This window comes from Gorilla gorilla, chromosome 13 (genome assembly GCF_029281585.2).
Source record: "Gorilla gorilla gorilla isolate KB3781 chromosome 13, NHGRI_mGorGor1-v2.1_pri, whole genome shotgun sequence".
NCBI lineage: Eukaryota > Metazoa > Chordata > Mammalia > Primates > Hominidae > Gorilla > Gorilla gorilla.
In genome coordinates this window covers 26,686,404-26,712,492 of record NC_073237.2, presented here as the reverse complement: position 1 = coordinate 26,712,492, position 26,089 = coordinate 26,686,404, and the positions used below count along the sequence as shown (strand labels likewise).

At 44.8% G+C, this 26,089-nt stretch overlaps 2 protein-coding genes and 1 non-coding gene across 6 annotated transcripts in view; 2 read left to right on the top strand and 1 right to left on the bottom strand.

Annotated features, from left to right (window-relative positions):
* GNE (glucosamine (UDP-N-acetyl)-2-epimerase/N-acetylmannosamine kinase) overlaps positions 1-14,032 on the bottom strand; it is a 62,231-nt gene extending 48,199 nt beyond the window's left edge. For both annotated transcript variants that reach the window (XM_019033515.3, XM_055351572.2), the window contains exon 1: positions 13,961-14,032. In XM_019033515.3, coding sequence (XP_018889060.1) covers positions 13,961-14,011 — 51 coding nt within the window. In that variant the 5' untranslated portion in view covers positions 14,012-14,032. The remainder of the gene's footprint in view (positions 1-13,960) is intronic.
* Positions 1-26,089, top strand: part of CLTA (clathrin light chain A) — a 112,327-nt gene that overhangs the window by 71,902 nt on the left and 14,336 nt on the right. For 2 of the 3 annotated variants that reach the window (XR_008668631.2, XM_063696257.1), the window contains exon 5: positions 2,465-2,618. Coding sequence is in view for 2 of the 3 variants with exons in the window: in XM_063696257.1 (XP_063552327.1) it covers positions 2,465-2,579 (115 nt within the window). In the remaining variant the exon portion in view is untranslated. Of the gene's footprint in view, positions 1-2,464; positions 2,619-21,743; positions 22,009-26,089 lie in introns of those variants that run through there. The other variant, XM_055351574.2, reaches the window with a different exon arrangement.
* On the top strand, positions 4,836-4,975 carry LOC115935939 (U4 spliceosomal RNA). Its single transcript, XR_004071523.1, has one exon. It is a non-coding gene; the product is annotated as a U4 spliceosomal RNA (small nuclear RNA).

The window sequence follows — 26,089 nt, the reverse complement described above, 5'->3', positions numbered from 1 at the left end:
ATTAAGATGTAAATTCTGTATATACCCCCTACTTTACAGACAAAAAGATCAAAATACAGAAGGCGAAATTGCCTGAGGTTGCACAGCTGTTAAACAGAAGAGCCCAGCCCTTGATCCCACTTGCTTAGCTACTACCACCCAGTGTTTCCTCTCTATACTAACTAGAGCATTGCACTTTATAACAGAAACCTATCTCAAGGTTCATCTCAGCCATCACTTTTTTTTTTTTTGAGACAGGGTTTCACTCTGTTGCCCAGGCTGGAGTGCAATGGCGTCATCTCGGCTCACTGCAACCTCTGCCTCCCGGGTTCAAGCGATTCTCCTGCCTCAGCCTCCCGAGGAGCTGGGATTACAGACATGTGTCACCACGCCCGGCTAATTTTTGTATTTTTAGTAGAGACAGGGTTTCACCATGTTGGCCAGGCTGGTCTCAAAATTCTGACCTCAAATGATCTGCCCGCCTCGGCCAGGGCCCGGATTACAGGTGTGAGCCGCCGCGCCCGACCTACAGTCATCATTTTTTGGTTAAGTTGTTCCATTAGTTAAGAGTTCACATAACTCTTCTAGTATCCAGCCCACATCTCTCTGAATGGCTCACATCAAGGTCTTAAGAGATTTTAAAAGACATCTTCTTTGAAATCAAGGTCTAATCTCTATGGCATTCTCCTGATGTATTAGTTTAGTGAGGCTTTCAAAAAAGAAAAGGACATTATTTGGCACAAATTTTTGTTAAAGTTTTTATTGAAGTGTTAATAAATACCTAAGCAGCACAGTTGAATTTCAAATTTTCATAAAGTAAAAACCGTCACTAAATTAAAAAGAGAAAATATCACCTGTGCCCATAGGCTGCCTCCTTAAGAGCTGCCTATTCATTACCCATGAAAAAACCTGGCACCAGCCTGTGGCTAGCTAATAGTGACAATGGTAATTAGCTAATGTGCATGTTAAAGTAGCTCTCTGAAACATTTGGACTGGGGAATACGGAGAGGATTGGCCAGTTGGAAATGAAAGGAAAATGGGGCACCTTAAAAACATAGTCACAGATATGCTGTGAGAGGTAGTACAGGGAGGCCATAGGGAGAGAATCCAGGCCCTGACTTGACTTGAATCCTGAACAACTTTCTGATTTTAATCTACATGTGTCCTTAAATCATCTTTTTATTTATTTATTTATTTTATTATGTTTTTTTTGGAGACAGAGTCTCACTCTGTCACCCAGGCTGGAGTGCAGTGGTGCTATCTTGGCTCACTGCAACCTCCACCTCCCAGGTTCAAGTAATTTTTGTGCCTCAGCTTCCCAAGTAATTGAGACTACAGGCAGGCACCACGATGCCCGGCTAAGGTTTTCTGTATTTTTTATAGAGATGGGGTTTCGTCATGTTGCCCAGGCTGGTCTCCAACTCCTGAGCTCAGGCAATCCGCCTGCCTTGGCCTACCAAAATGCTAGGATTACAGGCATGAGCCACCGTGCCCGGCCTAAATCCTCTTTTTAAAAAAGATGCCCTGTTCCTTGCATTCAGAAGATACTAACAGTAAAACTGTGAGCCAGGGAGAATCCCCAACCTTATTTCGATCCCCACTTCCAACCGATTGATGGTGGCTGCCTGGAGAACTGTGTCAAAAATGACTCTGGGGCTAGAGTTTACTGGAAAAGAGTATGTACCATTGAGAGACAGGACTAGCTGGATTTTCTAGGCCGACTAAGAATCCCTAGGCCTAGTTAGGAAGGTGAAGGCATCCACCTTTAAACATGGGGCTTGCAACTTAGCTCACACCCGACCAATCAGGTAGTAAAGAGAGCTCACTAAAATGCCAATTAGACAAAAACAGGAGGTAAAGAAATAACCAATCATCTATTGCCTGGGAGCACAGTGGGAGGGACAATGATCAGGATATAAAGCCAGGCATTCCAGCCGGCAACTGCTACCCTCTTTGGGTCCCCTCCCTTTGTATGGGAGCTGTGTTTTCACTCTATTAAATCTTGTAACTGCATATTCTTCTGGTCCGTGTTTGTACCGTGTTTGTTACCGCTCGAGCTAAGCTTTCACTCGTTGTCCACCACTGCTGTTTGCTGCAGTCGCAGACCCGCCGCTGACTTCCACCACTCCGGATCTGGCAGAGTGTCTGCTGTGCTCCTGATCCAGCGAGGCGCCCACTGCTGCTCCTGATCGGGCTGAAGGCTTGCCGTTGTTCCTGCACGGCTAAGTGCCTGGGTTCGTCCTAATTGAGATGAACACTAGTCGCTGGGTTCCACGGTTCTCTTCCATGACCCACGTCTTCCAATAGAGCTATAACATTCACCGCATGGCCCAAGATTCCATTCCTTGGAATCCGTGGAGCCAAGAACCCCAGGTCAGAGAACGAGAGGCTTGCCGCCATCTTGGAAGCGACCTGCCACCATGTTGGGAGCTCTGGGAGCAAGGACCCCCGGTAACATTGTGATGTCTGCCATGTTGTTTTCTAGGGAGATGGAAGGGAGTCAAGGATGTTGCCATGTATGTGCCATCTCTGCCCTAAGCCAATATCATGAAGAAATCAACAAGAGGTGGAATAAACTGAGCAATTCATCACCATATTAAGCTGGATATTCCTGTTTAGTAAATATCTTTCCCTAGCTGGTAAGTATCTCACCCCATACTGTATCTCAGCCACAACACTTTTAATTACCAGAGTCTCTAGGGCAGCGGTCCCCAGTCTTTTTGGCACCAGGGACTGGTTTCCTGGAAGACAATTTTTCCATGGGAAGTGGGGGTGGGGATGGTTTCAGGATGAAACTGTTCCACCTGAGATCATCAGGCATTAAATTCTCATAAGGAGCGTTCAACCTAGGTCCCTAGCATGCGCAGTTCACAGTAGGATTCGTGCTTCTATGAGAATCTGATGCCACCACTGTTCTGACAGGAGGAGGAATGTAGACGGTAATGCTTGCTTGCCTGCCACTTATCTCCTATTATGCGGCCCAGTTCTTTTTTTTTTTTTTTTTTTTTTGAGACGGAGTCTCACTCTGTCACCCAGGCTGGAGTGCAGTGGCGCAATCTTGGCTTCTTGGCTCACTGTAAGCTCCACCTCCCGAGTTCAAGTGATTCTCCTGCCTCAGCCTCCCGAGTAGCTGGGATTACAGGCATGCGGTCTGGCTAATTTTTGTATTTTTAGTAGAGACGGGGTTTCATCATGTTGGCCAGGCTGGTCGAGAACTCCTGACCTCAAGTGATCCACCCACCTCAGCCTCCCAAAGTGTTGCGATTACAGGCATAAGCCACCGCGCCCGACCTGGCCTGCGGCCCAGTTCTTAACAAGACACTAGCCAGTACCAGTCCATGGCCCAGGGGTTGGGGACCCCCTACTCTAGAGTATACAGAGGTAAAACACACCTTACAAACCAGATATCACTGCATACGCCAGATTGTTTATAGCCTCCCCAGAAAAGAAAATTGCTCCTGTTGCAGAATAGCCTTATGAGGCTACACTACATGGGGAAAGCAATTCTTTTCTCCCAGGAAAAGCATGTAAGGATTAAGATTATATTGGTTGAGGCCAGGAGCAGTGGCTCATGCCTGTAATCCCAGCAGTTTGGGAGGCCGAGGCAGGTGGATCACCTGAGGTCAGGACTTTGAGACCAGCCTGGTCAACATGGTGAAATCCCGTCTCTACTAAAAATACAAAAATTAGGCTGGGCGCGGTGGCTCACGCCTGTAATCCCAGCACTTTGGGAGGCTGAGGCAGGCGGATCACAAGGTCAGGAGATCAAGACCATCCTGGCTAACAGAGTGAAACCCCGTCTCTACTAAAAGTACAAAAAATTAGCCGGGCGTGGTGGCGGGCGCCTGTAGTCCCAGCTACTCGGGAGGCTGAGGCAGGAGAATGGCGTGAACCTGGGAGGCGGAGCTTGCAGTGAGCCGAGATGGCACCAGCCTGGGTGACAGAGTGAGACTCCGTCTCAAAAAAAAAAAATACGAAAATTAACCGGGCGGTGGCCTCCACCTGTAATCTCAGCTACTCGGGAGGCTGAGGCAGGATAATTGCTTGAACCTGGGAGGCGAAGGTTACAGTGAGCTGAGATCGTGCCACTGCATTGCAGCCTGGGCAACAGAGTGAGACTCAGTCTCAAAAAAAGAGATTATATTGGCTGAAAATAATTCAGCAATATCCTGAACTGTATCAGTTTAAGCTTTGCAAGAGCATAACACTGAAAGATACTTACAAATGTACTGATTAAGATACTTATAACTGGAAGATAATCTTTTTGAAATTTATATTTCAGGACCATTTAATCACTATTTGTAGCCCCAATTATGAATCAGTTTATCATGCTAACCAGTCAGCTTTTTAGAGCACCTGTGGTGGTGAGCCATCCCTATGCTCCTTTGCCAATCATAGAAGAAAGGTACAAATTAACATAATGACTTTGTTTTTGTGAAATATTGCCTTTTCTCAGGATTTTAAAATATATTTTTTGGCTGAGTGCGGTGGCTCATGCCTGTAATCCCAACACTTTGGGAGGCCGAGGCAGGTGGATCACCTGAGGTCAGGAGTTTGAGACCAGCCTGGCCAACATGGTGAAACCCCATCTCTACTAAAATACAAAAATTAGTCAGGCGTGGTGGCAGGTGCCTGTAATCCTAGCTACTCAGGAAGCTTATGCATGAGAATTGCTTAAATGCAGGAGGCAGAGGTTGCAGTGAGCTGAGATCACACCACTGCACTCCAGCCTGGGCGACAGAGCGAGACTCTGTCTCAAACAAACAAACTATATATATATATATATATATATATATATATATATGAACATTACATATATATATTTTTCTTTATGGGCTATGAAAGTATCATACTGTAGCTTTGTGCAGTGGCAGTATCGTAGCCAATGAGGTTTATCCGAGGTGCGATTATTGCTAATTGAAAGTATCATACTGTAAACCAGGCTGAGTGCAGTGGCTCACGCCTGTCTTCCCAACACTTTTGTGATCATTTGAGTCTAGGAGTTCGAGACCAGCCTAGGCAACATGGCAAGACCCTGTCTCTACAAAAAATATTTAAAAAATTTAGCTGGGCATGGTGGTGCTTGCCTGTAGTCCCAGCTACCCAGGAAGCTGAAGGGGGAGGATCGTCTGAGCCTGGGAGGTCCAGGCCACAGTGAGTCATGATCATACCACTGCACTCCAGCCTGGGCAACAGAGTGAGACCCCATCTCAAAAAAAAAAGTATCATTGTAGACCAATAAATTATTTCTTATCTGGCTGCTTGGGAAATGAAGTGAGTCAGAGAATGCTCAGTCATCCCTGACTAATAGAAATTCAGAAAGTTTAATTGGCACAGCTATTCCAGAAGAACTGGAAATGTGTTAAAAACTAGTTTGCCTTTAACTTGGACTCTCTTATAAAATGTTGGATCAACACAATTATGCTCTAAACTTCTCATTAAAAGTTATGTGGGAAGCCGGGTGTGGTGGTTCATACCTATAATCCTAGCACTTTAGGAGGCTGAGTCGGGTGGATTGCTTTAGCCCAGGAGTTCAAGACCAGCATGGGCAATATGGTGAAACCCAATGTCTACAGAAAATACAGAAAATTAGCTGGGTATCGTGGCATGCACCTGGAGTAACTAGCTACTCAGGAGGCTGAGGTGGGAGGATCACCTGAGCCTGGGAGGCTGAGGCTGCAGTGAGCCATGATCATGCCACTGCATCTCAGCCTGGGGGACAGAGTGAGACCCCCATCTCAAAAACAAAGTTATGTGGGAAGTATGTTCTTCTGGACTTTAAAGGAACTAGCTAAGATCAACAACACTGAATATCAGTAACACGCTTCTGGGGAAATTTTATTATTTCCCAACATAAGCTAAGGAAACAGCCAAGGTACTGGTCCAGAACTCCTGGAACTGAAGAATAGCCCACAGGCCGGGCGTGGTGGCTCACACCTATAATCCCAGCACTTTGGGAGGCCAAACTGGGTGGATTACCTGAGGTCAGGAGTTCAAGACCAGCCTGGCCAACATGGCGAAACCCTATCTCTACTAAAAATATAAAAATTAGCTGGGTGTGGTGCTGTGTGCCTGTAATCCCAGCTACTTGGGAGGCTGAGACAGGAGAATTGCTTGAACCTGGAAGTCGGAGGTTGCAATGAGCCAAGTTCTTACCACTGCACTCCAACCTGGGCAACACAGCGAGACTCCATCTCAAAAAAAAAAAAAAAAAAAAAAAAGCCTAAGCATGAGCATAAGGCCTCAACCTCTCTCTCTCCTCATGTTTTTCATGCCCCTACTCTGGAATGAATATAATTCTACCTTTCAAATTATTTGTTTTTTGTCCCTACTCCTCCTCTTGCCCCTTAACATGAACACTCTCTTATGATTAGCTCCTGCCCCTGCCCCTCTGCATACTCATTCTTTCAGAAATTGGCTCACTCTCAAGCCTTCCATTATCACTTGCATGTAGGTAATTCCTGGGATACATACTCCAGCCTGGCCTTTCTTCCCAGCTTGAGGCCCATATGTTCAATTGCCTACTAGATAGTTCCTCACTTCAAACTCAATATATGAAAGTTCATTTTATCCTGTTGATTTTGCTATTTCTTTTAATGGTACTAACTTGACACTTTCATTCAGACTCAAAATCATGGAGTCATATTTTAATCTTCGCTCTCTCTGACTTTAACATTCAGTCTTTCAAATAGTTCAAAATGTTATCTCAGTTTATGTTGTTGGGTTTTCTTTCTTCTTTCTTTTTTTTTTTTTTTTGAGACGGAGTCTCACTCTGTCGCCCAGGCTGGAGTGCAGTGGTGTGATCTTAGCTCACTGCAACCTCTGCTTCCCAGGTTCAAGCGATTCTCCTGCCTCAGCTTCCTGAGTATCTGGGATTACAGGCGCCCACCACCACACCCAGCTAATTTTTGTATTTTTAGTAGAGACGGGGTTTCACCATATTGGCCAAGCTGGTCTTGAACTCCTGACCTCAGGTGATCCGCCCATCTTGGCCTCCCAAAGTGTTGGGATTATAGGCGTGAGCCACCGCGCCCGGCCGGTTGTTGGGTTTTCTTAGAGACAGGGTCTTGCTCTTTAGCCCAGCTTGTAGTGCAGTGGTATGGCTGTGGCTCACTGCAGCCTCAAACTCCTGGGCTCAAGCGATCCTGTGACCCCAGCCTCCCAAGTAGCTGGGACTTAAAGCACATGCCACCATGCCTAGCTAATTTATCAAAACTTTTGTAGAGACGGGTTTTGCTTTGTTGCCCAGGCTGGTCTCGAACTCCTGGCCTCAAGTGATCCTCCTGCCTCTGCCTTCCAAAGTGTTGGTATTACAGACATAAGCCACTGCACCTGGCCTTAGTTCAGATCTTAACATCTTATTTCCTTAATTCTGAGATGCTTTTTTTAATGATTTTATATACCTAAAATCAATATTTATAATCAATGTAAATATTTAATGTAGAGTTTTTTATTATAAAAACTATTATATCAATAGTGTTTTAGAATCAAGAAAATCGGGCATCAAAGCCCACTATTAACCTGGGTGCAGTAGTGCATGCATGCCTGTAATCCCAGCTACTTGGGAGGCTGAGACAGGAGGATTTCTTTCTTTTTTTTTTTTTTTTTTTGAGACGGAGTCTTGCTCTTTCGCCCAGGCCGGACTGCAGTGGCGCGATCTCGGCTCACTGCAAGCTCCGCCTCCTGGGTTCACACCATTCTCCTACCTCAGCCTCCCGAGTAGCTGGGACTACAGGCGCCCGCCACTGCGCCCGGCTAATTTTTGTATTTTTAGTAGAGACCAGGTTTCACCATGTTAGCCAGGATGGTCTCGATCTCCTGACCTCGTGATCCGCCCACCTCGGCCTCCCAAAGTGCTGGGATTACAGGCGTGAGCCACCACGCCCGGCCTGACAGGAGGATTTCTTGAGCCCAGGAGTTTGAGTCCAGCCTGGGCAACATTGTAAGGCCCCATCTCTTAATAATAAATAAGTGGAATTAACAAAGACCTGGATTACTCTATTTCTTCTTGTCCTTCCTGCCTGCATTCCCTTGCTCCTTTCATCTATCTTGCACATTATTGCCTGATTAAATCTTCTTAAAAGACTGCTTTCATCTCGTTAAGTCTTTAAGAAAAACTTCAGTGGTCCCCCATTCCCTGCTAGATAAAGTATGCCTAGGGGAACAAGTTTGTCATTTAAGGTCCTCCACAATTTAAGCGTCCTGACCTTTTGCTGATCTTACCAACATTATTCCCCTCCCGGATCCTTCTGCCCCAAAGAGTTCTTTCTCTACCTTTGTATCATTCCTCAAAGTTAGAAGGCTCTTCCTTGTCTGCTGCTTACACCCAATCAGGTTTCAAACGCCATCTCTATTGTGAAACCTAATATGAACACCCTATCCCAAAATAATCTGTTCCTTCTCTGAATTCCTGGAGCACTTGTCTTTACTCATCTCAAACTTTTTGTTTCGTTTTGTTTTGAGACCGAGTCTCGCTCTGTTGCCCAGGCTGGAGTGCAGTGGCACGATCTCAGCTCACTGAAACCTCCACCTCCCGGGTTCAAGCGATTCTCCTGCCTCAGCCTCCCAAGTAGCTGGGACTACAGGTGCCTGCCATCACACCTGGCTAATTTCTGTATTTTTACTAGAGACGGGGTTTCACCATGTTGTCTAGGCTGGTCTCGAACTCCTGACCTCAGGTGATCTGCCTGCCTCGGCCTCCCAAAGTGCTGGGATTACAGGCGTGAGCCACCATGCCTAACCTCAAACTTATTATTAGTTATACTTATGATGAATTACCTGATATCTTTGAATGTATATGTTTGTGACTGTAATATTAGACATCTGATGTATTATAAGGAACCCAAGAAAAATCAGTCATATTAGTCACCTCACTATATATGACCTACATTTTTAAAATCAGATCATAAATTCCTTGAAGTTAGCCCTGTTTGGTATGCTTGTCTCCCTCATAGTTCCTTGAATCATACCTTATGTGAGAAACACAGTCAATAAACATTCAGTCAAAGGAGGATCACATCTTCTACCAAAGATTCCTAGCCATCCTTGTTCTTTTCTCTCTGGCTAGGCCAAATTGCTTCTACTCAATTGCCTGCACCGGTCATCCTCCACCATCTAGGCTCATGATCGTAGTAACACAACACTCTTGCTCAATCTTTATAATAAGTCAAGCATAAAACAGCATGGTGAATTTAAAAACAAGGTGGGAAATTTGGCGGTCTTATGAGATAGATGTGTGGAGGCAGAAAGTAACTGGGAGATGCAGACAAGATGTGAGCAAGGTCAGTTCAGCAAGGGCCTTGCATGATGTTATGCTAAGGAGGTTAGACTTTCCCTCACTGTAATCGGGAGAGTTTTTAATTAGGGAAATGGTATGATCAGATTTGCTTAATTAGAGCTACAGAAGATGGCTGGGTGAGGTGGCTCAAGCCTGTAATCCCAGCACTTTGGGAGGCCAAGGCAGGTGGATCACGAGTTCAGGAGATCGAGACCATCCTGGCTAACACAGTGAAACCCTGTCTCTACTAAAAATACAAAAAATTATCTGGGCGTGGTGGCGGGCCCCTGTAGTCCCAGCTACTAGGGAGGCTGAGGCAGGAGAATGGTGTGAACCCGGGAGGCAGAGCTTGCAGTGAGCCGAGATCACGCCATTGCACTCCAGCCTGGGCGACAGAGCGAGACTCTGTCTCAAAAAAAAAAAAAAAAAGAACTACAGAAGATGGATTGGGAAGAGGAGGAAGGACTAGAAGAAGGGAAACCAGTTAGGAATAATATTTCAGGACCTCAACTAAAGTGGTAATAATGGAAATAGAGAATGAGAGGATTGGAATCATAAGAATGTGGAGAAGGGGCCGGGCCCAGTGGCTCACATCTGTAAGCCCAGCACTTTGGGAGGCCAAGGCGGGTGGATCACCTGAGGTCAGGAGTTCAAGACCAGCCTGGCCAACGTGGTGGTGAAACCTCATCTAGTAAAAATACAAAAAAAAAAAAAAAAGCTGGGCATGGTGGCGTGCGCTTGTAGTCCCAGCTACTCAGGAGGCTGAGGCAGGAGAATTACTTGAGTGCAGGAGGTGGAGGTTGCAGTGAGCCAAGATTGTACCACTGCACTTAGATAAGCAGATTTGGAGATGGGCTGGAGTAGGTGAGAAGATAATGAGCTTTAATCTTGGATATGTTGAATTTGTAGCACCTACAGAACATTTCCATGAGATTGAGGATCTGGAGGAAGATATACATTGGAGACACAAATTTGTGCTAGACATTATGCACTCCATAAATTTTTTTTTTTTTTTTTTTTTTTTGAGACAAGGTCTCGCTCTGTGGCTCAGGCAGAGTGCAGTGGTGCGATCTCGGCTCACTGCAACCTCCACCTCCTGGGTTCAAGCAATTCTTCTGCCTCAGCCTCCCAAATAGCTGGGACTACAGGCACCCGCCACCACACCCAGCTAATTTTTGTATTTTTAGTAGAGACGGGGTTTCGACATGTTGGCCAGGCTGGTCTCGAACTCCTGATCTCAGATGATCCACCCACCTCAGCCTCCCAGAGTGCTAGGATTACAGGCATGAGCCACTGCGCCTGGCCACACTCCATAAACTTTACGTGTTTTGAAATACACTGCTTACTCTTAGCCCAAAGCACCCAATGACATTTCTTACCCTACCTGTTTCACCAGATTTTTCTGCCCCTGACTCTGTTCTACTGTCACTCTTGGCCAATTTGGAACTCTTTTTTTTTTTTTTTTTGGAGACAGAGTCTCACTCTGTCGCCCAGGCTGGAGTGCAAAGGTGTGATTTCGGCTTAGGTTCAGGTGATTCTCCTGCCTCAGCCTCCCGAGTAGCTGGGATTACAGGCACCTGCCACCGCACCTGGCTAATTTTTGTAGTTTTGGTAGAGACAGCGTCTCCATCTTGGCCAGGCTGGTCTTGAACTCCTGACCTCGTGATCCACCCGCCTCAGCCCCCCAAAGTGCTGGGATTACAGGTGTGAGCCACCGCGTCCAGCCAATTTGGAACTCTTTAATGGTATTTTTCATGTAATAGCTGTCTAAATCTTAGACAACTGAATGACTGTTAGACATCACTAAATTTAATGGGGCATAAAATTCTGCGGAAACCCAGGTACTTCGGTCTATGGTACTTTGTGTGTGTGTGTGTGTGTGTGTGTGTGTGTGTGTGTGTGTGTGTGTGACAGGGTCTCACTCTATCACCCAGGCTAGAGTGCAGTGGCAGGATCATGGCTCACTGCAGCCTCAACTTCCTAGGTTCAAGCTATCCTCTCCCCTCAGCCACCTGAGTAGCTAGGACTACAGGCATGTGCCACCATGTCCGGCTAATTTTTGTAATTTTTTTAGAATTAAGGTCTCGCTATGTTGCCCAGGCTGATCTTGAACTCCTGGCCTCAAGCAATCCTCCTGCCTCAACCTACTGAAGTGCTGGGGTTAGAGATGTGAGCCATTGTGTCAGGCTCTTACACCTTTGTTAAATATTTAGCGGTGCTTTCTTGGCCACGTACCCTCTTTTTCCAACTGCCCATGTACCTAGTCTTCTCTGCCCTCTGGCTTCTCTTCTCTTAACCCCTTCTTTTTCACACTGTTGGTCACTGCCTTATTCTTGAGATATTTTACATCCTGGGCTTGCAAGACACCTGATTTCCTGCCTACTTCCAACTTCTCTGACTCATACTTTCTCAAACTCCTAAATAAAAGTATTTTCTAGAATTCTGTAGCCTTCCTTATGTCTCATTTTAGTGTATCTCCAGCATGACTTCAACCACTTGCATGGTTTCACATTCTTTTTTTTTTTTTTTCCTCTTGAGACGGAGTCTCGCTCTGTCGCCCAGGCTGGAGTGCCCTGGGGCGATCTCTGCTCACTGCAAGCTCCGCCTCCCAGGTTCACACCATTCTCCTGCCTCAGCCTCCCGCGTAGCTGGGACTACGGGCGCCCGCCATCATGCCCGGCTAATTTTTTTTGTATTTTTAGTAGAGACGGGGTTTCACTGTGTTAGCCAGGATGGTCTCGATCTCCTGACCTCGTGATCCGCCGGACTCGGCCTCCCAAAGTGCTGAGATTACAGGCGTGAGCCACCACACCCGGCCGGTTTCACAATCATTTAAAATGATTCCTAGATGTGAATTTCTATCCCAGTCTTCTCAGTCCAAACCCAAATATTCAACTACTTATAGGACATCTTTATTTGGATGTGTTCTACAAGCACTTCAAATCCGCTTGTCCAAAATTGAGCTTTCTTCTTCCTCATAAACCTGGGCTTTCTCTTCCGTCCTAATTCTCAGTGAATAGTATTATCACCTACTAGGATCTTAGGAGGCATTCTTGACCTCTGCACCTACTTTCTGTCTCACATTCAGTGTGCCACAAAACCCTATCAGTTTTACATTTTAAAAGAGTATTTCCTGGAAGAGAGAACATGATGTGATTGAAGACAATAAAATGGGCATGAGAATAGCATACAGGGGAGACCAGCCTGACAGGAGAAAGGTTTTATTGAGGAATATTGGAAAAGATAATTGAATTATTAAGTGGCAGCGTAACTTGGAAGATAACTTAAAGGCCATATAGAGTATTTCAGAGCTTGTGTGGCCATAGAAACCACCAAACATTAGGCAAATGAATGAAATGATTATTTCAGGCCACATTTTTAAAGTCAGTTATACAAAAAAAATGGATGGAGAGATGAGTAGAGCAACTATTACTTTCATAACTAGAAACAACCATTTCTAAGCAGATTTTATTGATGACACGAGGAAAAAAACTTACAAGTTCCAGCTAGAAGCTCAGAAAGTCTGACCTTGAATTTCAATTTAAGTGTGCTAATAAAAAATAAAAATAATACATTCTCATTGAAGAAGGCAAATAGAAAGTATGCACTGGTGATACAGCTAGGAGTAAACTGTGTTGGCAATAATTGCAGGAATAATATCATCTGATTGAAAAGTTTTTATAAGGCCAGGTACAGAGGCTCAACGCCTGTAATCTCAGCACTTTGAAAGGCCAAGCCAGGAGCATCACTTGAGCCTAGGAGTTCGAGATCAGCCTGGGCAGCATAGCAAGACCTTGTCTCTACAAAAAATTTAAAAGTTTGCCGGGTATGGTAGTCTGTGTCTGTAGTCCTGGCTACTTGGGAGGCTGAGGCAGGAGGATCCCTTGAGCCCAGGAGTTGAAAGCTGCAGTGAGCTATGATTATGCCACTACAATCCAGCCTGGGTGACAGAGCAAGATCCTGTCTTTAAACACACACACACACACACACACACACACACGTTTGTATAAGCCATTCCTTAACTATAGATGATCTTTAAATTGAATATATATTTTAATCACCTAATTGAACTGTGATGATGATTTCCTAAAACATTTGGATTTCCATATGCCTCAATGAAAAATTAGGTTTAATAAACTACACTATAGTATAGCACACTATATGTCGCATTTATATATTGATAAACATGATAATTTCCTTTTTATTTGACTTAGATACTAATTAACTTGGAGTAAATGCACCCACCCCAATCATGTGATCAGTCAATAGTTAAATAACTGAGGGAAAAGAAGTACAAATCAGGCAGCTCTACATGCCATGTTTCAAAAGGAAAGGAAACAAAATAGTTAAACATTGCATGTTTTGGAAATAAACTGTATTTATGAAACAGAGATCTCAAAAAGTAAAAGGAACCCTACTTTATCTGATGAAAGTGCCAGGAATCTGGAGAAAAGAGTTCAATTTCAGCTTTCAGTTTGTAGATGCAGAAAGACCATGAATTTTATAAAGCACAGTAACTGAGAAGCAAGTAGCAGCCACAGAATGACTAAACTGAGTTAGCAGTAAAAAAGTCTTTAAAAATGATGGATTTGATAGATTTAAAACCAAAGCTTTCCTCTTCCTCTTTGTAATTTTCCTTTTTCCCCCCTTTTTTTCTGATTGCAATTTCAATAATAAAGCTCTATTGAATTCCGAATTACTTACATGAGGTCCTTGAAAGCATGACTCCCTCTGCAGATAACCATAGGTTTCCATCCCGAAGCACAAGCTCTGTACCCTAGTGTGGTTTGAAATAATGAGCAGAGCAGCTGTTTTCTTGGTTTAGCTGCCACGGAGCAGTCACCAATAGGCATCTGAATTCCAGACTAAATCTTAAGCCCCACCTCTCTGAAAAGGAAGAAAAAAAATGTGGCTCTGAATTCTTCTCATATTCCTGGACAGTAGCTCGAAAGTAGGTGGTAAGTCAGCGTCTGAGTGTTACTTCCCTGTTTTGGATTTCCCATTTCATCCAATAATTTTACTTTCCACTAGAAAAAGTTTTCTTCTGAGTTTCTTAAAATCTACAAAAGTCTTTTTTGTAGTTCAAAAATCTACAAAAGTCTTTTTTCACATTGTTTTCACACATACATAATTCTAAACTTTTTTTTCTTTTCCTTTCTTTTTCTTTCTTTTTTTTTTTTTTTGAGATGGAGTCTTGCTCTTGTCTTGCTTTTGGTGCTTAGGGACTCTCACAGCCAGATTGGTAGCAAGGGATACTGACCGATGATCTACTTATCAAACAACTCTCCATTTCACTGGTAAATGCTCATTTGACCACAGGAACAGCCTAGCCTTATCTACCACACAACTTAACATTCCACTCAAGAGAAATTATACTAAAAGATATCCCCCACAGGCATAGAAATTCTTAGTTAACCATTGTATGTTTATAGATTTTGAAGTAAACCATGGTCTGAAGTCTATTTTATTTTATTTGAAAGAGACTGGGTCTCACTATGTTGCTCAGGCCGATCTCGAAGTCCTGGGTTCAAGCAATCCTCTCACCTCGGCCTCCCAAAGTGCTGGGAATACAGGTGTGAGCCACCATGCTAAAATAACTCATTTTTTTCTTATATTTTTCTTTATTATTTTTTCTTCTCGAGACAGTGTCTTGCTCTTGTCGCCCAGGCTGGAGTGCAGTGGCACAATCTCAGCTCACTACAACCTTCGCCTCCAGGGTTCAAGCGATTCTCCAGCCTCAGCCTCCCGAGTAGCTGGGATTACAGGTGTGTGCCACCACGCCCAGCTAGTTTTTGTATTTTTTAGTAGAGACAGGGTTTTGCCATGTTGGCCAGGCTGGTCTTGAACCCTTGACCTCAGGTGATCCACCGGCCTTGGCCTCCCAGAGTGCTGGGATTACAGGCATGAGCCACCACTCCTGGCCCTTATATTTTTCAAATATGTTAAAGGTATACATAACCCTCAACAACACTTTTTGTTAAATCTCTGCTCTTTGCTCTTTGTTCCCATCTGTTTCCTCACATCCAGTCTGCTCTTTTTTCTCTCTTAACTAAAAACTCTGTTTAAAAAAAAAAAAAAAAAAAAAAAGTTGTCTTCTCCACTTCCTCCATCTTTATAGAGAGGCAGGAGAGAGCACTTCTAAGTGTGCCAGGGCAGGACCTTCTTTTTTCAGCAGACAAAGGAGTGGATCCATGGATAGTATTTTTTAGAGGTGGGGTCTTGCTGTATTGTGCAGGCTAGACCTGAACTCAAGTGATCCTCCTGCCTCAGCCTCCCAAGTAGCTGGAACTAAAAGTGTGCACCACTTGGCCAGTTTTCATGGATGATTGTTATGCTTTTTCACTTCCTCTTCGTTAATCTTGACAGACACCCCCTCCTCCCAATAAAAATATCCAGGCATGGTGGCTCACACCTATAGTCCCAGCACTTTGGAAGGCCAAGGCAGGTGGATCACTTGAGGCCAGGAATTCAAGACCAGCCTGGGCAACATAGTTAGACACCCATCTCTACAAAAAGAATTTTTTTTTAATTAGCTGGTCTTGGTGGCACATGCTTATAGTCCCAGCTGCTCAGGAGGCTGAACTGGGACGACTGCTTTGAGTCCAGGAGTTTGAGGCTGCAATGAACTGTGATCTTGCCACTGCTCTGCAGCCTGGGCCACACGGCAAGACACTGTCTCAATAAATAAATAAACAAAAATATCCAGTATTTAATATACTGTCCATAGACTGCCTATAGGACCTCACTTGAGAGCTTACAAATCAGCAATGGGGGAGAAAAAGCTGTCCAATAGAAAAAATTGGCAGAATAGCACTAGGGAACTCAAAAAAATATATGATCAAAAGTCTGACCTTACTACCATTTTTTAAAATTGTTTTTTGTTTTTATTTATTTATTTTTGTTTATTTTTTTGAGACAGAGTCTCACTCTGTCACCCAGGCTGGAGTAGAGTGGCACGATCTCAGCTCACTGCAACCCCCGCCTCCCAGGTTCAAGTGATTCTCCAGCCTCAGCCTCCCAAGTAGCTGGGATCACAGGCGTGCACCACCACCCCAGCTAATTTTCGTATTTTTAGTAGAGACAGGGTTTCGCCATGTTGGCCAGGCTGGTCTCGAACTCCTGACCTCAGGTGATCCTCCTACCTCAGCCTCCCAAAGTGCTGGGATTATAGGCATGAGCCACCTTGCTCAGCCTGTTTTTTGTTTTTTTAAGACAGAGTCTTGCTCTGTCACCCAGGCTGGAGCGCAATGGCACGATCTCAGCTCAGCAACCTCCACCTCCCGGTTTCAAGTAATTCTCGTGCTTCAGCCTCCTGAGTAACCGGGATTAAAGGAGCCCACCATCACGCCCGGTTAATTTTTGTATTTTTTGTAGAGATGAGGTTTTGCCGTGTTGCTCAGGCTCCTGGGCTCAAGCAATCTGCCCTCCTTGGCCTCCCAAAGGGCTGAGATTACAGGCATGAGCCACTGTGCCCAGCCTGCTCAGCGAAATATTATCCTCTTTTTATTAAATAAGATGTTATTCATTGTGCTTTATGGGAGAGTGCTAATAATTAAAATTTTGTATTATAAATTCAATATTAGGGCTGATTTTTTTTTTTTTTAAACGGAGGTCTTGCTCTGTCGCCCAGGCTGGAGTGCAGTGGCGCATTATCTTGGCTCATCACAACCTCCACCTCCTGGGTTCAAGTGATTCTCCTGCCTCAGCCTCCTGAGTAGCTGGGACTACAGGCACATGCCACCGTGCCCAGCTAATTTTTGTATTTTTAGTAGAGATGGAGTTTCACCATGTTGGCCAGGCTGGTCTTAAACTCCTGACCTCAAGTGATGCACCTGCCTCAACCTCCCAAAGTGCTGGGATTAGAGGCGTGAGCCACCATGCCCAGAGACATTTTTATTTTTATTTAATTAATTTGCTTATTTTAAAATATAAAGATGAAGTCTCACTGTGTTGCCCAGGTTGGTCTCAAACTCCTGGGCTCAAGTGATCCTCCTGCTCTGACCTCCCAAAGAGCTGGGATTACAGGCGTGAGCTGCCATGCCCAGCCTGAGCTGTTATTTTTATTCTGTCCATTTGATAATCTATTTGAAAGCTATACTCCTTATGATCCAATCCCTACATTGAGTTGAAGTTAAATAAACACTGGTCTTGCTCTGAAAGTCTTAAAGAACCATGTTGATGTTTACTGTAGATTACTTTAATTGGGCTGCACAGGAGTTTTATTCAGAGCATCATCCAGAAAGCTTCTAAACATCTTCACACAGTTCTCCTTGTCCCTGTAGTTTCCCAGTTGTTAAAAATCTCCTTTTCTGTCCCTCTGCACAGGGTTCTCACCCCATCCTGATGCTCTTCTGAATCACCTCCTCCTTCATGCTTCTCCCAAACAGAGACTCATTCTGCAGGGATTCTGGTGAATAAAATTCTCCATTGAGCTACACATCCTTAGAACAAATGTTTAATGAGCACCTACTGTAGGCTCTGCCATGAATAATCTTTCACATTTGGTTAGGCTTTTTTCTGTCTACAGAATTACTTTCATGTCCATTATTTAGAATAGGGGTCATCAAATCTTTTCTATAGAGGGCCAGATATTTTTGCAGGCCATGTCTCTGTCACAGCTTCTCTGCTCTGCCCTTGTGGTACAAAAGCAGCCATACACGATGTATAAATGAATGGAGATGGCTGTGTGCCTTTGAGACTTTTTTTTACAAAAACAGATAGTGGCCTGGAATTGGCCGCTGAGCTATAGTCTGTCCACTCCTGACTTAGAACAACTCAGTGAAGTAGAAGTTACCTGTCCTATTTTATAGACCGGGAAAGGAACTGAGGCTCAGAGAAATTAAGTGGTTTGCCTAAAGTCACACAAACAAGTTACAAGTGGCTGACCCAGATCTCAAACATGGGTCAAAAAATGTGACTGCAAAGTCACTGCTATTTTAACCACACCATACCATCTGTCACTCATTCAGATAGCTTGTGTCAAGAGTGACAAGCTTCTTAACCTACATGCCACATGTTTGAGGAAGAGTTAGGTAAATTTTGATGCATCCACAAATCGCTATGCAGTTAGTCAACATAATATTTACAATGTGAAATCATGGAGAAATATGAAATGATGTGAATCAAAAGGCTAAGCACAAGATCGCATATAGAGTTGTGCTTGTGTACAGGAAAAAAATACATAAAGGACTTAAGGGAAGTATCTTAGAATATTAACAGTTGTTGCCTCCTTGTAGATGCGAGACTGATTTTTCTGTGTGCTTATTTCTACTTTTTGTATTTTGCACTTTTTTTTGTTTTGTTTTTTTGGGACGGAGTCTCTCTCTGTTGCCAGGCTGGAGTGCAGTGGCGCAGTCTTGGCTCACTGTAACCTCTGCTTCCCAGTTTCAAGTGATTCTCCTGCCTCAGCCTCCTGAGTAGCTGGGACTACAGGTGCGCACCACCATGCCCTGTTAATTTTTGTATTTTTAGTAGAGTCAGGGTTTCACCATGTTAGCCAGGATGGTCTCGATCTCCTGACCTCGTGATCCACCCACCTTGGCCTCCCAAAGTGCTGGGATTACAGGCGTGAGCCACCACAAGCCCGGCCTTGCACACTTTTTTACAGTGTACATTATTACTTTGTGAGCCAGTAAATAATAAAACTTCGAAAGTGAATGCATCTTGAGGATGCTTACAATTTATTTATTTTTTCCAGGATAAGATGGTTGGATTGGTCACTGGCCGGAACAGGAGAAATACATTTCACTTCAGATAAAGCAGAGAATACAGTTTTTAGCCAGGCAAAACCCTGATCTGTTTAAGACTAAGTTTCACAGAATGACAGAGGAAGTTGTGACAAGCCTTGGTCTCTGGGCAGGCCTCATTTTTAGCCATGTTGCATGGTCCACCCGTAAGTGAACTACTTTAGAGTCCCCTCTTTCCTGAGAGAGCAAAAGAGGAGAGAAGTCTCCTTTGGAGAAGCAAAGACTCCTTCTCCAACTCGCAGCTTTTTTACCCGTGTTCTGCAATGATGGTAATATGAACAAACGTTAAATGTGTAGATACTGCAAGTATTATCCACAAGAACATCTAAAAATCATTTGCAATCCATCTTCTTCTAGAAGAGGTTAATGCCATTTATGAGGGTTGTAACATGGAGAATTTTCTCATCACTGGGTTTCAGGCTGCAGATGTAGGGGTCAGATGGGCTAGTAATGAGCAGAATGCCTAGGCAATATGCTGATCTAATACCTGCCTCTCGGTCTTTCCTATTTGTTGAGCACACACGAGGACAAGGACAAGGCCTGCCTGGTTGAACCGGAAAGGTACAACAGGCTACTTTTAGATCAGACTGTTTGGCACTTACGTAAACAGCAAAAGGAAGAGTGGCTCAAGGTGCCAGCTCCTATGGTCTTTGTCCCACTCACCAAAAGGACAACACCAAAACAAGAGGGGTCAGATAACTGCAAGGCAAGCCATGGGATGCCCTTTCGAGAAGCTCATTCTTAGCTGCAGCTAAGGGCTTTAGTATTCTGCAGCTCTATTCTGAGGGGGCCACAGCATAAAGCCCTAATCTCATCAGAACCTGGAAGGCATAAGAAATCATCTCAGCCTTCCAGGGAAGTAGGAACGTGAATGGGAGATGGCATACATGCCACCATCCTCTCATGTTAAGGTATCTTTAAATAGAAATACACAGAAAACAAAGTTACATATTGGTTGGTTGACAAAAATGACCAGAGGCTTTAGGAACCTAACCCTGTATTTCCCTTAAGAGTAATAATTCAGTATTCACTTATTCAGCATTCACAGCAACTTTATAGAACATAACTACCATGAAGAATGAGAACTGGCTATATTATTATGAATACAGGAATGTAGTTTGGGCTTCACACACAGCCCCAAAAGGGCTCCAAGACTCTCCCTCCCTCCTCCGAGGTCCCCAGACCATACTTTGGTAACTATTTCTGGTAGACTATAAACTGTGGCCGACTAGGGGTCAGCCATAGCTATTTTGTTCCTCTTCACATTTCCAGAGTCTTGCACAGTGCCAGGCATATATTGTGAGTTAAGTTAAAATGGGCTGGGGGTAAGATTTTTATGAGAAAGTTAAACCTGAGAGAGGAGAGACAGAGTGGTCTCTTTGGTGCTAAAGGTCAGTTCAGCCTTGATGTTGTTGTTGTTGTTGTTGTTGTTGTTGAGACGGAGTCTCGCTTTGTCGCCCAGGCTGCATGGAGTGCAGTGGCGCGATCTCGGCTCACTGCAAGCTCCGCCTCCCGGGTTCATGCCATTCTCCTTCCTCAGCCTCCCGAGTAGCTGGGACTACAGGCGCTTGCCACGCCCGGCTAATGTTTTGTATTTTTAGTAGAGATGGGGTTTCACCGTGTTCATCAGGGTGGTCTCAATCTCCTGACCTCGTGATCCGCCATCTCGGCCTCCCAAAGTGCTGGGATTACAGGCATGAGCCACTGTGCCCGGCCGTTTTTTTTTTTTTTTTTTCTTAATGACAGGGCTCACTCTGTTGCCCAGGCTGGAGTGCAGTGGCACAATCTCGGCTCACTGCAACCTCTGCCTTCAGGGCTCAAGCGAACCTCCCACCTCAGCCTCCTGAGTAGCTGGGAGTACAGGCATGAGTCACCACACCCAGCTAATTTTTTGTATTTTTTTAGAGATGGGGTCTCACTATGTTGCTCAGGCTGGTCTCAAACTCCTGGGCTCAAGCAGTCCACCTGCCTTGACCTCCCAAAGTGCTAGGATTACAGGCATCCACCATTGCACCCAGCACAACATATATACCTTATTTATTTATTTATTTATTTTGAGACAGAGTCACCCAGGCTGGAGTACAGTAGCATGATCTCGGCTCACTGCAACCTCTGTCTCATGAGTTCAAGCGATTCTCCTGCCCCAGCCTCCTGAATAGCTGGGATTACAGGCCCCCGCTACCACACCCGGCTAATTTTTGTATTTTTAGTAGAGACGGGGTTTCTCCATGTTGGCCAGGCTGGTCTCGAACTGTTGACCTCTGGTGATCCACCCTCCTCAGCCTCCCAAAGTGCTGGGATTACAGGCGTGAGCCACCGTGCCCGCTGGAATTTTAAAGTACTTTATTACGGCTCCATAGCTAATGGGTTAGAGCACTGGTCTTGTAAAATACTTTATTACTGAAAAATGCTAATGATCACCTGAGCCTTCATTGAGTCATCTTTTTGCTGCTGGAGGGTCTTGCCTCGGTGTTGTGGCTGGTGACTGATCAGGGTGTTGGCTGCTGAAGATCGGGATGCCTGTGGCAATTTCCTGAAATAAAACAATGAAGAAGTTTGCTACATCGATTGACTCTTTCACCAAAGATTTCTCTGTAGCATGAGATACTATTTGATAGCATTTACCCACAGTAGATCTTCCTTCAATACTGGAATCAATCCTATCAAACCATGCCACTGCTTTATGAACTGCGTTATGTAATATTCTAAATCCTCTCTTGTCATTTCAACAATGTCCACAGCGTCTTCATCAGGAGTAGAATCCACATCAAGAAAAGACGTTCTTGGCTCATTCAGAAGAAACAACACCTCCTTCATTCAAGTTTGATTGTGAGATGGCAGCAATTCAGTCACATCTTCAGGCTCCACTTCTAACTGTACTTCTCTTGCTGTTTCTACCACATCTGCAGTTACTTCCTCCACAGAAGTCTTGAGCCCCCTAAAGTCAACTATGAGCGTTGGAATCAACTTCTCCCAAATCCTGTTAATGTGGATATTTTGACCTTCTCCCATGAATCATGAATGTTCTTAATGGCATCTAGAATGATTAATTCTTTCCAAAGTCTTTCAATTTACTTTGCCCAGATCCATTAGAGGAATCAAGATCAATGGCAGCTATGGCCCAACAAAATGTATTGCTTTCTTTCTTTCTTTTTTTTTTTTTGAGATGGAGTCTTGCTCTGTCACCAGGCTGGAGTACAGTAGCGCAATCTTGGCTCACTGCAACCTCCGCCTCCCAGGTTCAAGCGATTCTCCTGCCTCAGCCTCCCAAGTATCTGGGACTACAGGCGTGTGCCACCATGCCCAGCTAATTTTTGTATTTTTAGTAGAGACAGTGTTTCACCGTGTTAGCCAGGATGGTCTCGATCTCTTGACCTCGTGATCCGCCCACCTCAGCCTCCGAAAGTGCTGGGATTGCAGGCGTGAGCCCCCGTGCCCGGCCAATGTATTTCTTAAGTAATAGGACTTGAAAGTCAAAATTACTCTTTGATCCATGGGCTATGGACTGGATGTTGTGTTAGCAGGCATGAAAACAACACTCATCTCCTTGCACATCTTCATCAGAGCCCTTGGGTGACCAGGTGAACTGTCAATGAGTGGTAATTTTCTGAAAGGAATCTTTTTTTTTTTTTTTTCTGAGCAGTAAATCTCAATAGTGGGCTTAAAATATTCAGTAAACCATGCTAATTACCGGATATGCTGCCATCCAGGCTTTGCTATTCCATTTATACAGCACAAGAAGAGTAGCTTTAGCGTAATTTTTTTTTTTGAGACAGAGTCTCGCTGTGTTGCCTAGGCTGGAGTGTAGTGGTGTGATCCCAGCTTACAGCAACCTCCGCCTCCCGGGTGCCTCCTGGGTTCGAGTGATACTCCTGTCTCAGCCTCCTGAGTAGCTGGGATCACAGGCATGCACCACCACGCCTGGCTAATTTTTGTATTTTTAGTAGAGATGAGGTTTTGCCATGTTGGCCGGGCTGGTCTCAAACTCCTGACCTCAGGTGATCCACCCCCCTTGGCCTCCCAAAATGCTGGGATTACAGGCGTGAGCCACCATGCCTGGCCAACTTTAGCATAACTCTTAAAGGTCCTAGAATTTTTAGAGTGGCAAATGAGCACTGACTTCAACTTAAAGCCACCAGCTGCATTAGCTCCTAATAAGAGAGCCAGCCTGTTCTTTAAAGTTTGAAGCCAGGCATTGACTTCTCCTCTCTAGCTATGAGGGTCCTACATGGCCTCTTCATCCAAGAGAAAGCTGTTTGTTTTATCTACATTGAAAATCTGTTGTTTAGCGCAGCCGCCTTCATCAGTGATCTTAGCCAGATCTTCTGGATAACTTGCTGCAGCTTCTACATCAGCACTTGCTGCTTCACCTTGCACTTTTATGTTATAGAGCTGGCTTCTTTCCTTCAATCTGATGAACCAGCCTCTGTTAGCTTCCAAGTTTTCTTCTATAGATAACCTCATCTCTCTCAGCCTCCACAGAATTAAGAGTTATGGCCTTGGTCTGGATTAGGCTTTGGCTAAAGGGAATGTTGTGGCTGGTTTGATCTTCTATCCAGACTACTCAAACTGTCCCCGTATCAGCAATAAGGATGTTTTGCTTTCTTATCATTTGTATGTTCACTGGAGTGACACTTTCAACATCCTTCAACAACTTTTCCCTTGCATTCACAACTTGACTTACTGGCACAAGAGGCGTAGCTTTTGGCCGATCTCAGCTTTTAACATGCCTTCCTCACTAAGCTTAATCATTTGTAGCTTTTGATTTAAAGTGAGAGACGTGCGACTCTTCCTTTCACTTGAACACTTAGAGGCTATTGTAGGATTATTAGTTGGCTTAACTTCAATGTTATTGTGTCTCAGGGAATAGGGAGGCCCACGGAAGAGGGGAGAGAGATGGGGAAATAGCCGGTTGGTCAGTTGAGCAATCGGAGCATGCACACTTATTGATTAAGTTTGCTGTCTTATATGGGTGCGATTTGTGGCACCTCAAAACAATTAGAATAGTGACATCAAAGGTCACTGATCATGCCTGTAAACCCAGCACTTCGGGAGGCTGAGGCTGGAGGATCACTTGAGTCCAGGAGCTCAAGACCAGCCTGGGCAACATAATGAGACCCTGTCTCTACAAAAAAATTTAAAAAGCTACTGGCATGTGTCTGTAGTCCCAGCTACTCAAAGGGCTGAGGTGGGAGGATTGTTTGAGCCCAGGAGGTTGAGGCTACAGTGGTCGCACCACGGCACTCCAGCCTGGGCAACAGAGCGAGACCCTGTCTCGAAATAATAATCACAGTCATAATTATAATAATGAAAAAGTTTGAAATGCTGTAAGAATGATGAAAATGTGACACAGACGTGAAGTGAGCACATGCTGTTGGAAAAATGGCACCGATAGCCTTGCTCCAGGCAGGGTTGCCATAAACCTTCCATTTGTAAAACGTGCAGTATCTGCAAGGTGTGATAAAGCAAAGCACAATAGAATGAGCTATTCTTGGACTCACAGAGCATAACACAGGGATAAATACACACAAATCTATACTGATTAAGCATCTTGATTATTGAAGTGGATTTTACAGTATGACTTTTTTAAGATGCAAGATATGGAATCAGACCTATCCTCACATTTTCTAGTACTGGGTTAACATTTATGTAAACTTTTAGCTACTCTAGATTAGAAAATGTAACATCATTGTTCCTTATCTTTTCTTATACAAATAAGACTAGGCCTTAGGTCTGTGGCTTTAATGAAATAATAGTTTGTCATTATTTATGTCAAATTCAGCCCGTGCTTTACTTTCTTTTCTTTTTTTTTTTTTTTTTTTTCTGAGACAGAGTCTCACTCTGTTGCCCAGGCTGGAGTGCAGTAGCTCAATCTTGGCTCACTGCAACCTCCACCTCCTGGGTTCAAGCAATTCTCCTGCCTCAGCCTCCTGAGCAGCTGGGACTACAGGGGCACACCACCATGCCTGGCTAATTTTTGTGTTTTTAGTAGAGATGGGGTTTTACCATGTTGGCCAGGCTGATCTCAAACTCCTGACCTCAAGTGATCGACCCACCTCGGACCCCCAAAGTGCTGGGATTACAGACATGAGCCACCACGCCCAGCCCCTTGCTTTACTTTCATTTGGCATATGGTTTTTTCCACAGTGACGACCAACAAATGAAACTGTGCACCTTTGAAAGAGACTCTGCAGTTACATTTCAGCTCTAATATCCCACACACAGGTATCCTTGCATCCTGTGAGGGGGAGGAGGTGCAGGCACTACGCAGATTCCTGGAAATCAATGGCCAGAGGCGATGTTTTCAGAGAGGTGAGACGATGGAAAATTACTGAGCAGACAGTGAACTTCTGAAGGGCAGGAACTTCTAGGGGCCCCCAGCACTTCAAGTGCCCAACTCCTAGTAGATGCACAATAAATGCTTGTGACTTGAGAGACAGTGGCAGCAGGTGGGCCCAGGGCTGAGGTGAGGGATGAAGGCCTCCTAGATCTGAGAGAGAGAATAAAGATGACATATTTGGAGCCTGGGGTCTGCAGAGTGAAGCACACAGGACTGTGGTGCAGAGCAGGGAGGAGATGCCGGCTAGCGGTGGGGACACAGAGCTGAGCTACTGTGGCAGAGCAGAACCCGGGCAGGAGGTGGGAGGAGACCAGCAGGAAGGGGTCCCTGAGGAAGCGAGGACTGCCTCTGGCCTCCCTCCTAGTATGTGTGCAAGTGCGTGGTGTGGACCCACCGCCCTGCAGAGAAGTCAGGTAGACAAGCTTCTTGCCATTTCCCAGTCGTATTAGCTTCCTGTGGCTCCCATAGCCAATTGCCATGAACTGGTGTCTTGAAACAGTAGACATTCATTCTCTCACAGTTCTGGAGGCCAGAAGTCCAAAATCAAGGTGTTGGCAGGCCATGCTCCCTCTGGAGGCTCTTGGGGAGGATTCTTCTTTGCCTCTTCCAGTTTCTGGTGGCTGGAGGCATTCCTTGGCTTCCTTGGTTTGTGGCCACATTACCCCAATCTCTTCTCCACCTTCACACAGCCTTCATCTCTTTGATATGTCTCTCCTTTCTTTCTCTCTCTCTCTCTTTTTATAAAAT